This window comes from Phaseolus vulgaris, chromosome 2, assembly GCF_000499845.2.
Source record: "Phaseolus vulgaris cultivar G19833 chromosome 2, P. vulgaris v2.0, whole genome shotgun sequence".
Classification (NCBI taxonomy): domain Eukaryota; kingdom Viridiplantae; phylum Streptophyta; class Magnoliopsida; order Fabales; family Fabaceae; genus Phaseolus; species Phaseolus vulgaris.
This window is the reverse complement of record NC_023758.2, coordinates 23,131,832-23,146,398: the sequence shown is the minus strand read 5'-3', so window position 1 is coordinate 23,146,398 and position 14,567 is coordinate 23,131,832. Positions and strand designations below refer to the sequence as shown.

General features: G+C 31.6%; 1 protein-coding gene across 1 annotated transcript; it reads left to right on the top strand.

The window, feature by feature from the left end:
- The first annotated feature begins 10,667 nt into the window (after positions 1-10,667).
- Positions 10,668-13,487, top strand: LOC137810963 (uncharacterized). The gene has a single exon (XM_068612481.1). It carries the CDS (start codon positions 11,233-11,235, stop codon positions 13,216-13,218), a length of 1,986 nt encoding a protein of 661 aa, XP_068468582.1. The 5' UTR covers positions 10,668-11,232; the 3' UTR covers positions 13,219-13,487.
- Positions 13,488-14,567: the final 1,080 nt, after the last annotated feature.

Here is a 14,567-nt window from a genome sequence, read left to right as displayed (position 1 = left end):
AGTAACGATCGAAAAGTTTCCCCGATGAGTAGCTTATAGATGTATGCAGATTGGTTTGTGGTGAGTTTGGTCGAATATTGTAGAGTTTAAGGTGCGGAAATGATGAGATTGGGCATGGTTGGGAAAACGACCAATGATTTGGACAGGCAGTGTTGTGTTGTGTTGGTAGGTTTTAGGTAGATAATCCAGATGATGTTGTTTCCACGAAAGTTGTACCACTGAGAAGAAGGACTTCCCATATAAGGATATAAAGGAGCATGCATTTAGACATATGTACTCTTCTGTCTCACTCATACTTACCAATACCAAACTAATGCATGCTCCTTAGCTCAAATACTAAGGAACCAAACCTCTAAACGTTCCACCACTCTGACCACTATGTTCATTTGTCACCACATTTTCTACCAATTACCCTTCTCCTGTTTCCTACTTTCTTTCATTGCTAATGCCACTAAATTACTCCTTTTTCACTTCAGATTTCCCTTTCAAGCCAAGTATCATAAAAGGGTTAGTGATGAAATACTTGTACGACTTACTCAACAGTGTGCATGCAATATTTGCTGCACTGCCAATAATATTCAAGATGATCCAGCTATATAAATGAAGAAAACCTTGATTAGAAAAAACAAACTAATTTATAGTCTCAGATTGCTGTTGAAGAAATATTTTTTTTATAATTAAAAAAAAACCCTTAAAAATCGTGGTTCACATACAAAACAACATAGAAGGACGTATATACCTACTTTAGATGGTCTTGTTGTTTACAATGTGAATGGCAATGGGACCCCAATGTTAGTAATTATCTCTTGTCAAGTTTTGTATCTGTCTCTGGCTATTATAACAATGGGACCCCATTATTATTCATGTGGAATAATAATGGCCTTATAAAGTTCAGATCCTATTACACGTGCAACCTTTTGCTCATCCCAAAGGCCACCAGCTTTTGGCTTTAAAATAGGTCTTACAATAACTTCACTTTTCATTCTTTTCACACTTTCTTTTTCTTATCATGATTTTTTAGGGGCATTTCAGTTTAATAGGATTTCTTTTGTTTTCACAAACCATTTGAATATCTCTTTCTCTAAGTGTTGCATTGAAATTGGATTTGAGTGTTCAAAAGTCTCTTTTTCTAGGAAAATTAGTGACTATCTCTGAAGAGCAAAAAAAAGTTGCACTTTATGTTTGCCATCTTGGCACATGTAAATACATTGTACCTTTTTTGTTGGAAAAGTTTTGAGTAACGTGTGTCTAACGAGGAGACATCTTTTGTATAAGTGATGTAGTTTTCTACAAATTACCGAAATAGAGAGACTTTTAATAATTATTAAAATGGAAAAATTATGCTTGTAGATGCATTTTATTTTTAAGAATTGATTATTAAATAAGTTGGACGTGTTTTGCATATGAGATCAGTATCGAGATTGTTTTGATTGATGATCACGATGACACCATTTAGAGTAATTAATGATGAAATTTCTTCTTTACACATTCATTTGGTTCGTTATTTTCTTAAGAGTAAACTTGGATCATATTATAATTGAAGATAATTTTTTTGTTTAAATAACTTACATTATATTACAATTAAAAAAATAATTGAATAATTTTAAAATGATATTGTGTGATATCACGGTGTAACATTTTCAACTAATTGTCAAAATAATATTTTCGGTTTTTAATGTCAAATCGTAAATTATTATTATTTTTTTTCAAAACTGTTTTTAATTTTATTATAAAATATAGTGAAAATTGAATATAAGAAATATAGAGGACAAATAACAGAAATGGTCTTGACATACCATGTGAATTGAATTTGAGATGAACATGAAGCATGATAGACTGCTTATAATGTTTTCCCAATTATTGGTCCAAATTAATCATTGTATTTCAATTTTAGTGTATAAATGGGCCAGGGAGAAGGGACTTATACAAGGACATTCAGCTGGGCCACATGTAAGTGAAAAATATTATGTGATTGTGAAAAATCAATATCTAATAAATATTTGTATTTTATGTGTGTCCAAATTAGGACAACCCAAACTCTAAATTCAACTCTTTACAGATATATCAATATAATTTTATAATACATTTTAGAGGAATAATTTTGTATAACATATTTTTCAAACTTTAATGTATTCAATATTTTCATTTTTCAAAATTTTATTTGCATTTTACTGTGTTATTTTTATAAAAATATTCTTCAAATATTTAATATTTTTAAACTAATGTTTACTCAAACGTTAATTACATTTTTTAATATTGATATTTTTCTTATTCAAATTTACTATTTTCCTTGCCTCCAAAATATAGTCATCATCTTCGCATGGTTTGATTGTTTTTTCTTCTTTTCTAAAGAATAATTCGAGAACAATTTTTAGATTTTTGTAGAAATTAAAAAAAAAGTTAATGAAGGAAAGGAATATATATATTTCATAATAACTAATTAAAAATAGTGATTTTTTTTAAAATACTTTTACTTTTCAGCTTATGAGTGTTGATGTAAAAAATATTAAATAAATAAAAAATAACTTCAAAGATAAAAAAAAATTATTATATTAATTAAGTTAGATAATATCTTATAAACTAAAATTATTAATATCTAAAATAATTTCTATTATTAATAAAAATTTATAAATTAATTTATTAATTGATATAACATTAGTTATCAATGTTTTAGTTCTTAATTATTTTATATTATAAATTAATCAATATAAAAATTAATTTAAATTTTAAAATAGTTGGTAATTAAAATATTGATAACTAATATTAGATCAATTAAAAATTATTTTATAATTTTTTATTGATAATAAAAATCATTTTAAATACTTATAATTTTTTATTTTATAATTTTTTATTTTATAAGATAGTATCTAATGTAATAATTAATTATTATTATTATTTTATAAATTAATTACTATTTAATAATGACTAAAAACTACATTGAATTTAACTGAAATTTATCGAAACTGCTACATGTTATTCTTTTAAATCCTTTTATTTAAAATTTACTCGTTTAAATTAATTATACCTATTTCCTTTCTAACTAACATTTTCAATATTTAAAAAATGAATTTAATATTTATAATACATGCATTTCCAATTGCTAAATTATACTTTTGTTTCGGCTTTATTAAAAAAAATCGGCTGATTCCTTATTTTAAAAATGCTTACTTTGATCTTCTACATTTTTAAAGCATGTTAGTAATATTGTTTCAAAACAGAAGAATAACAAACATTTTCAAATAAAGTAATCAAATTGAATAACTTAAATAACAACAGAAAAATTTAACCTCTTTATACATTATTTTTTGTTTGATTAATTTATTATTTTCGAGATAATTTTTTATTTATTTTTTATCTACTTAGTATTTTCTTTTATAAGATAAATAACCAAGGTTGTTAGTATCAGTTTGGATAAAAGGGCAACGTAACTTTTTTATTAAAAAAAAAAGATTAAATATTTTAAAAATAGAGTAAATTGAATATAATCTAACTTTTATTTTTGGCTTAATTGTATTTTTTAATCTCGTACTCGGTAGTTATTTTTTTTCAACTTGATCTCATTATTAATAAAAAAATTAATGAAGTAATTTAATTTTAAAAAATAAAAATATGATTACTTTTTACTAAATTGTTGGATTAATTACTTATAACAAAATAAATAAATAAATCAATAAAGAATAAACAAAATTACAAGTTATTACAAAATTATAAATTATTAATACGTTAATCACTTATTACAAAATTTAATGTTATAGTTAACAATTATGTAGTGCAGACACTAACACTGACACTGAGATACCTATAATCTCTAAAATGTATGACACGGGGACACAAATTTATATATTATATAATTATGAATTATATAAATTGATAATAAATATTTATGTGAACAAGTATGTTTCATATTTCTTTTGGAACAAAAAGATGTTTTTCATGACGGGTTCAAAATGATTTGTTCCTTTTTTTTATAATCATAATAAAAAATTATACAATAAGTTTGAGTTTTTATAAAATTAATGTATTTTTCCTTTTTAAAATTGTGTTAGAACCGTGCTATAATTGTCAAAAATTCAATAAATATTTATTGAATTGAACATTTCATTGTCCTACAAGTGTTGTACGAATGTCAATGTCCAATACGTGTGTCCGATATAGACACGTAATCTGAGAGGAGTATCCGAGTTTCATAATTAACCTTTAGGATATAATTTTTTGAACTTTTTAGACCGAATTCAAACATCATTAGTCTATTATGATTTTCTTATTATTACGAGACAATTAATGTAATCTGTCACATAAATTGATACTAAAATTATTTAAAAAATTGATAATTTTAATTTACTTGTAATATAACTTATAACTAAATTTCATATTATTGATTTTTTTTAATTAAGGAACTTGATTGAGTTTTAAGAGGATCGTTGTACTTTTAACTAATGAGATATATTTTCCTGTGGATTCGAGAGTCTCAAAAAGTAAGTCTGAATTAGTTGGAAGATTTTCGGTTCAATCTTGAATATGTTTGATATTCAAAGATTAATGATAATAAATATTATTAAATACCTACATTAATTTAATTTAGATATAATCAACCTATTTATAGAATATAGTTAAACCTTCAAGATATTGAACATAATTAGCACGACTACTACGATAAACTCTCATATTAATTTAACATATAATGTTTAATTATATTTTAATTTAACCATTAGATGGAATATTGTGTCTAATGACCGAGATATACTCAGCCATGCACTATTAATTAATTTTTTTTTATAGTAGTGAGAACAAATTTAATAAAATATATAAAATAAAAAAACTAATAGTAATAATAGTTAAAACATTTATTTGTCATTCTCCATTTCAGTATGCTAAAAGAGTATGACTGATTCGTCTTTTAATTTGGTTCGACTGCAAAGCAATGAAAAGAAATGTGCAAGTTATGTTAATGACGTTGAAAGTTCAACTGAATTCATAAATAAATGACTTCCATTCCATATGTTTTACCAGTAGTTTGAAAAACCTTTACACTAATTACTTTAGATCCAATTTTTCAGACCAAATCATAGTTGACCTGGCATAATTAAGAACAAAGTCAGTTTAATATTCATTATTTTCTCTATTATATTATATATTGACTGTCTTTCATATATATACTAATTCTTACAGAGTATTAAAATAAAATATTTCCAGTAAATTAGTTTGAATGTAATTATTACTAATTAAATATTTAAGTCAAATATCAATAAATAAATAAACAAGTAATATTCTTTATTTTTTAAATGGTTGATATTTTTAGACAAATAAAAATACTCACGAAATAGTATTTGATTTCAGATGAGTGAGATTATATTACGCTGACACCAAAATTTGATATCATAAAAAAAAATTATTTATTTCTAAAGTTAGTTGTTAAGTTATTGTAGCTATTAGCGACAAAATGAACTCCGTTTTTTAAAATTCAATTTTAATTTAACTAATAACCAGTTTTTGAGTTACGGGTACGGGTATTAAGCCATATTTAAAATAAGGTCCTCATGTGATTTTTTATTTTACTTTTTATTTATTTGATTATGTCATATGATTTTTTTAAACCTTTGTAACTTTTATGTCAATATAGGAGACTGGTAAAATCCACATTTAATAATTTTTTATTTATTAACTTTTTATTTTAAATAATTTAATAATATCTTAAATTTTATATCTGGCAAGACTAAGTCTTAAATTTATAATCTAATTATAAATTCTGAATTATAAATGTGCTTAATAATAAAAGTTATGGTTTTTTGGGTTATAATTTTTATTTTTTAAAGAAATTATTTAAAATTTTGTCACAAATTCCGGTTTAAGATTAAAAAATTAATATAAATTTTGGTCGTTATTGTATTGACATACAAAAATATTACTAATATTGTTTTCTGCTATTGTTAATAATTATCATATTTTTAAAAATTATAATAAGTAATAATTACATAATTAATATGATATTATACAAATTATATTGAACTAAAAAGATTTTTAATCCAACATTCACAATATATAGATAGCATATAAAAATTGTTTTGATCTCAAAGATAATGAATGAAGATGTATATATAACCTATTTTCAAATGGTTAAGGAACGAAGGTGTATATATTATATTTTTAATATTAATTCTTAAATGATTAAATGATGTGAGACTGTATTGATCGTATTAAAATATGATGTCAAATATACGTTTTTAGTCATTTTGTAAAGTATTTTGATTTGTCTCTTCTTATTTCAAGATGAATTGTAGTTCAACAAATATATATGCCTTTTATTTTTCTTTTTCCCCACTTAATTTGTTGATGTACTCAAACAAATAGATTTATTAGTTAAAGTGATTATTAAAGTATTACGAGACATAATTCAACCAAAACACGACTTAAACTATCCATAATTGCATGATAATCATGTCTAGTTAACATACAATTTTTTCAAATAAACCCGGATGCATTTGGCTAAAAAATGTATAAAGAAACAACCAAATTTTCCAGTTAAAATGAATGTATTAGTTTCCTCATTTTATTTATCTATGTCATAACACTTTTAGAACATTCATTTTCTTTATCTATGTATTTATTCATTCAATTCAAACATGATCCATACCCGATTATCCAAATTTTTGTTCCTTAAAACTAACACTCTTAAAAAATTATGTATCAAATTAGTTTTTAACATTACATAACTTACTACCCAATATATAAACAATAAAATTAAAATAAAAATAAAAATTATGACGTGGCAGAAGTTGTGCCAAGTTGGCACGACTTCAGTATGACATGACAGAGTCGTATCTAATTGAGACGATTTGTGCATATGAAGTCGTGTCAAATTGACACGACTTGCCTAAATTTGTAATTTTTTTTAAACGGATCCCATTTCAGTAAAAAAAAAAAAAAAACCATGATGGTCAAAAATCCCCATAAGTAAGTAATTTATACATGTCTAAAAAAAAAAATTGATTTTTGATACATAACTCAGAACTGCTAAGTGATTGACCAAAACAGATAATTACATAAAACAATAAAACAACATGGTTCCCTTGTCATGCGTAAATGTCTTGCAGCATTGCATATTTTCCGGTGGCTTAAGATTTGTTACCCATAAGTGTATGGGACCAAAACTTAACTATACTCAACCTCTTCAGCGTAATACACCTACAAAACGTCCACGCAGATATACCTTTTCCAGACAATTAAGACAGAGCAAAAGCAGTAACAAACGTAGAACTGTCATAGAACACTAAAAAAGACACGAAAAGATTGCAGCAAAGTATAAATTATATTGGATGATTCAGCCAAGCACGTAGGCAGTACTTCCCAAACTATATACACATTTTTAAGCATAGATATGGGTCCATTAACTAATAAAAAAAAGCAAAATTAATGTTGGATAATTTGGATTTCATCCATGTTCAGATCTTTAATGGGCCACGTAGAAAACTTCCTCCACATCAATATTTTCTTGCTTAAAAATTGTCATATTTTCATGGGACAAAAAAATCATTAAATAAAAATCAATTTTAGACACTAAAAATAATTAGTTGCTATAATGATTAAATTAGAGATATTTTAAAGACTAAAAAAATTATTAGTTTCTAAATTAATTTCTATTATTGATAAATAGTTTCTAAATTGTTTTCTAATTAACTATCAAGGTTTTAATTACCAATTATTTAGATTCTAAATAGGATTTTTGACCATCATGGGGTTATTTTTTTTTTGCTTTTTACCAAAATGGGATCCGTTAAAAAAATACAAATTTAGGCAAATCATGTCGAATTGGCACGACTTCATATGCACAAATCGTGTCAACTTGGCACGACTTCTGCCATGTCATACTGAAGTCCACTTCTGCCATGCCATATATTTTTATTTTTTTAAAATTTCATTGTTTATATATTGGGTAGTAAGTTATGTAATGTTAAAAATTAATTTGATACATAATTTTGTAAGAGTGTTAGTTTTAAGGAACAAAAATAATCGTGTATGGATCATGTTTGACGGTAATGTAATACAATAACTTGATTATTTGATTAATTAAAAAATGAAGAAAATTGTTATTGAATTTGGAAATAAATAGATAAATGAAAAATTATTGTATTTGAAAAATAAATAGAGAATTATTGTTGTGAATTTGCAAAATAAATAGCTTGAGAAGTAATGATTTTACAGAACACGTAATGATGAGAGGAAATTAATTAGAACTAAACAAATTAGTAGATTCATTACGAGATATAAAATAAAAATATAAAGTTGAATTATAAGTAAATTATTTATGGGAAGACGTGCCACAATGTGGTCTTCGTATTTGTCGTTGAGGTCTTCGTGGAAGAAGATCATCTGCGATATGTTCATCATCGTTGTTATTGGCTTCATTATGAGATGCTGGTGAGGGAATTGTGGGTCGATAGTGCATGGATGATGTTGGATTATGTGCAGAAAGAGGGGTGAATGCCGAAGTTCCAAATATATTTGGTGGAGTGGAAAAAGTACCCGAAGGAGAAGGTAAAAAGTTATACGTGTAAGGAATCTGATGGTGTGGAGAATGAAGTGAGAGGTGGCGAAGATGATCCATACACGTTTATCTATGTATTTATTCATTCAATTCAAACATGATCCATACACGATTATCCAATTTTTTGTTCCTTAAATTTAACACTCTTATAAAATTATGTATCAAATTAATTTTTAACATTACATAACTTACTACCCAATATATAAACATTAAAAATTAAAAAAAAAATTATGACATGGCAGAAGTCGTGTCAAGTTGGCACGACTTCAATATGACATGACAGAGTCGTGTCAAATTGGGACGATTTGTGCATATGAAGTCGTGCCGAATTGGCACGACTTGCTTAAATTTGTAATTTCTTTTAAACGGACCCCATTTTGGTAAAAGCAAAAAAAATAACCCTAGAATGGTCAAAAACCCTTTAAACTCACTTATGGTTAATGTTCTCGTCGAGATGAGGTCTGTCGGGATCCGAGTGATCTCCCTTCAAGCTCTAAAGATTCAACTGTCAAGGAAAGAGGGGGTTCCACCTGCAAAAAATACTCTCACTGGTTTCTCCAGGTTTTAATGTGGCATATTATAGTATCTTTTCATAAAATCTTATTCTGTAATATAATTGGAGCATTTATGCAATCTGACCAAGGACATTGTGCAAGTAAATCAGAGCATTCAAAGAGGTCGGGATATTGTGCAACTACTATAAATTATACGAAAAATAATAAACAAAAAAAAAAGATTAATAAAAACATATATTTAACTATTTATATATTTTGATATTTAAAACTAATCATAAATTGATTAATGAGTTTTTTAATATTTTTAAATACTAAAATATGACTATTGACCTCAACTCTGTTAAGATGACATCACTAATCATTAAGGTCAAACATCAAATTCGAGGTATTGTCCGCTTTGAAGCTCGAAACTTCGTCAGATTTTGTTCTTAAAAGGCTTCTCATAGGGTTAAGGGAGGAGGGTGTATTTAAGTTGCCCTTGATCTCGACTCTTAGGCGATGTGAGACTATTGGGAGTACTGAAACATGCCCCCCAGTCGAGGACCAAGGGAATGAAAATTCCTCTTAGGAACCACTTTTCAATTCCCACAAATTGCGCCAATGTTCCGACCTCAAGTCTATTGATATGACATCACTAGGGTTAATCACCGTATTTGAGGTATTGTTTGTTTTGGAGTTCAGAGCTTCATCACAATTTTGTCCTTAAAATGCGTTTTAGATAGTTAAGGGAGGATGGTGTATTTAAATTGTCCTATAGAATAAATGGGAAGCTCGTAACACTTTCCAAATTTATACATAAGTTGACTGAGAAGTCCAAACCATTTTTTTGGTTGTTAAAGGAACCACTAAGTTTGATTGGAATAGGAGGAGATGTTTCTCCAAATTAAGCAAGACATTGCTTCGCTACCTACCTTGGTAAGTCCTCCACAACATTACTCTCTTATTCTTTACTTGATAGTATCATACTCGGTGGTATGCTCAGTCAAGAAACAATGTCTTGCTTATTTCACCAACCAAACTCTAAATCAACTGAAGAAAGATATCCATTTATCGAGAAACTTATTCTCACTTTAGTCTTTTCATCTGAATTCTAAGACATTATTTAATAAGCTTTAACATGTTATTCACACCGATTATCCTCTCAAACAGATACTTCAAAAAATCCAAATATATTAACAGAATGACCGACCTTTCCATAGAACTCGCACAACTATAAAAAAATCACATTTATTACTTATAATCATATCAATTATTCGAGATTTTATACTAACTACTTAAACTTATAAATCATTCTAGAAAGTATTATCTATTCACTTAATATTTTTCATTTATTTACTATTTAGATATTATTATAGAAGCGTAAAAAGTCTCTTACTAATAAATACACTTCACTTTCATCATTTAAGCTTGCGAATCCTTAAAATAAAGTAATCCATCAAATCCAATCAATTAAAATTCACCTACCGGAAGTACTTTTATTCCTTTCCGGTAAGAGCACAAAGGGATAAGAAAATGGGTGTTGTAGAAGATGTTAGGATGTAAGAATATTTGAGCCATAAAAGAAGTTAGATTACGATTTAAAATCTAGAACATATTTGAAGTAGTGGTTGTTGGATTGAAGGGTCCAAAACGTATTTTTTTAACCTGGATTGAAGGTACAAGTGAATCATAGTTACCCGTTGCCATAAATTAAGAAGAAATAAGTGAAGGATGAATCCTTACAAACTGAAATGAGAAGAAAAATAGATTAGAAAAAAGGGAAAGTGCATGTTGGTACGTGCGGTAGTTGTTGAGTACGTAGTACAGATTTTGTGGGAAAAGGCAGCTGTGAATCTCTCTGATTGAGAGGGTAGATTCCTTTTTAGGTTAAGATTAAACTTCAAAAGCACGAAAAAAAGAAAGAGAAAGAGTAAGGAAATAAGGAAAGAAAAGGACGTGTGTGGTTGTCACAGTTAACGAGAAGCGAGACCGGGTTTGTTTATAAAAAGAGGAGTGAGATTGGAAGGGCGTGTTTGCGTTTGACCTCGTAAAATAACTTCTACTTCTTCAGATTCTGCGTCTGCTTCTCATTAAATCCCAACCATAAAAACCCATTCATTACGTTTTTAGGGTGAATAGAAGAATCCGATCCAATTCCAGACCATTTCATATTCTTTTCATTTTCCTATTGCTTCCATGGGGGACATAGTCAAGCAAATATTGGCCAAACCCATCCAGCTGGCGGACCAAGTCACAAAAGCCGCCGACGAGGCCACTTCCTTCAAACAGGAATGTGCCGAGCTCAAGTCCAAGACGGACAAGCTGGCGGCGCTGCTGCGTCAGGCCGCGCGTTCCAGTTCCGAACTCTACGAGCGTCCCACGCGCCGCATCATCCACGAAACCGAACAGGTCCTCGAAAAGGCTCTAGCCCTGGTCCTCAAGTGTCGCGGCAACGCTCTCATGAAGCGCGTGTTCACCCTCAACCCCAGCGCCTCCTTCCGCAAGGTCTCCTCCCACCTTGAAAACTCCATCGGCGACATCTCCTGGCTCCTCCGTGTCTCGGCCGGGGAAGCTGGCGGCGAATACCTCGGCGGGCTCCCTCCTATAGCCGCGAACGAGCCGATCCTCTGCCTCATCTGGGAGCAGATCGCCGTCCTCCACACGGGGTCCGCGGAGGAGCGGTCGGACGCGGCGGCGTCGCTGGTCTCCTTGGCGAGCGGCAGCCAGCGGTACGGGAAGCTGATAATCGAAGAGGGCGGAGTGGGGCCGCTGCTGAAGCTTCTGAAGGAAGGGAAAAGCGAAGGGCAAGAGAATGCGGCACGTGCCGTGGGTCTGCTTGGGCGTGACCCTGAGAGCGTGGAGCACATGATCCACGTGGGGGTGTGCTCGGTGCTGGCGAAGATCCTGAAAGAAGGTCCTATGAAAGTGCAAGGTGTGGTGGCATGGGCGGTGTCGGAACTCGCTGCGAATTACCCAAAGTCGCAGGACCTTTTCGCTCAGCACAAGATCGTAACCTTGCTCGTTGGCCACCTCGCTTTCGAAACCGTTGAGGAACACAGTAAGTACGCTATTGTCAGCAAGAAACCCAATTCCATCCACGCCGTCCTCGTCGCCACGACCAACTCCACCAACGCTAATATCCCAAAGGAAAATCACTACCACGACGCTGAACTTCCCACACGCATCCCGCACCCCTTTGTTGAACGACCTCGAAATCTCCACAGAGTAATCACCAGCACAATCGCAATGCACGCTGCCACCAAGCAAGGAAACGAAAGCAATCCGAATCAGAACAAGAGTAATGGAGTTGGTACTGATGTTCAGCTGGGCAACAACAATCAGAGTCACCAGCGAAACTATTCACATTCGGGGATTAACATGAAAGGAAGGGATCTGGAGGATCCTGGAACTAAGGCTTACATGAAGGAAATGGCAGCGAGGGCTCTCTGGCAATTGGCCAAAGGTAACTCGCCAATTTGCCGTAGCATCACCGAATCACGAGCCTTGTTGTGTTTTGCTGTTCTCCTTGAGAAAGGAACAGAGGCTGTGAAGTACAATTCGGCGATGGCGGTGATGGAGATTACAGCGGTGTCAGAGAAAGATCCGGAATTGAGGAAATCGGCGTTCAAGCCGAACTCTCCCGCTTGCAAAGCCGTGGTTGATCAAGTGGTTAAGATAATGGAGAAGGCGGATTCGGATTCAATCCTTCTGATACCGTGCATCAAGACGATTGGGAATTTGGCGAGAACGTTCAAGGCCACAGAGACAAGGATGGTTGGGCCGTTGGTGAGGCTTCTGGACGAAAGGGAAGCCGAGGTGACAAGAGAGGCGTCGATTGCACTGGCGAAATTCGCTTGCACCGAGAATTACCTGCATGTGGATCACGCCAAGGCAATTATTAGCGCCGGCGGGGCTAAACACTTGATTCAGCTGGTCTATTTTGGAGAAGAGATGGTTCAGATTCCGGCGCTGCTTCTGCTCTCCTACATTGCAATGCACGTCCCCGACAGCGACGAACTTGCTCAGGCTGAAGTCCTCGGAGTCATTGAATGGGCCTCCAAACAATCCTCCGTTGCCCATAACCAAATACTCGAGGCCCTTTTGCTCGATTCCAAGAGCAGATTGGAGCTTTACCAGTCCAGAGGTCCCAGAGGATCCCATCAACTACATTTACATCACTAGCAGCCAAACACCAATGCTACCTTGTTTTCATTGCAATTTGTAAAGTTTTTTCCCCCATATTCACTCATTCTTTTTTTCTTCCATCATTCTCCTCATTCTGTACACATACTCACTTACATACTTGTTTTTTCCCCATCCATCTCTTCTACTATTCCCTCTGTTACTTACTCTCCATAGATCTCAATCTGAGGTTCAATTCTAAGCTGAACATAACTGTAATGTAAGGTGGTCACGTAAGAGAAATTATGAGTGGTTTTGAATTATTATCATTACGCTCTCTCCTACTTTTCTCATAATTAAGTATTTTTCTTTTATAATTAAGTGTTAACTGAGACCATACACAACTGTTGAAGCAACACTAGAACATTTCACTTTTTGAGGTAATTTTTTACCTGAAAGTAGATTGAAAAGTGTTGCAGGTTTTGTTGGCTGTGGTAGTTTACTATTCTTGGCTGGCTAGAGCGTATGGAAAAAGAGTGAAGAGAGAATAATTGATCAGTTTGAATGATTGGTCCTCTTTCGGGGTGAATAGAAAGTAGGGAATAAATAGATGGTGGTCCAAAGTGTCCAACGCTAGAGCTGGACCTGTTCAACCCATTTCTATCATCGCACTGTATTTTGACAAGAATAAAATATTGCTAACTTCCAATATTGACTGGACTTTGGAAAGTGGAACCAAGAATTAGACCTGCCCAGAGATTGTATATACTCCCATCGTCGATCACTGCAAGTTCCGAGCAGCTTCTCAACAACATAGATTTAAATTTTAACTAATTTTAACTAGTCAAACAAAAGATCTATTGATACATATGCCTCACCAAGGTAATACCCATTGAAGACAATGGTCAAATCCTAGCTTGAAAAAGTGTCAGCTCAGACCACGCATATAGGTATTGGACATTATTGAACCAGGGATTTCTCAGGCCAGTGTCTTTGATCAGAATTAACCGTTCAATAACTGCCACTATAGACTACAGAACAAAAAAGAAACATAAGGTTTGGGTGAAAAAAAAAATCCAAATTACAAAATCCAATCCATAATTATCCAAATTCATATTAGTTTTAATCCAATTATTTATTTCAAATCCAAATTCTTATTTTTGAATTTTAAATACAATCCATATTTTTGGATTTTAAATTCAATCCATTTAATTGGATATGAAATAAATATAGATTGGATAGATTATCCAAATTGCATTTTGGGTTGGATTTTGACTTGGCCTAATCCAGGTTGAGCCAAGACAATTCAGGCTCAGGTTCAACAAAGTCGGTCCAAGTCCATGTCAAGCTAAGTCGTCCAGACCGATATCCAGACGATCGGGCTAGGGCTGATGTCGAGTCGAGTGGGT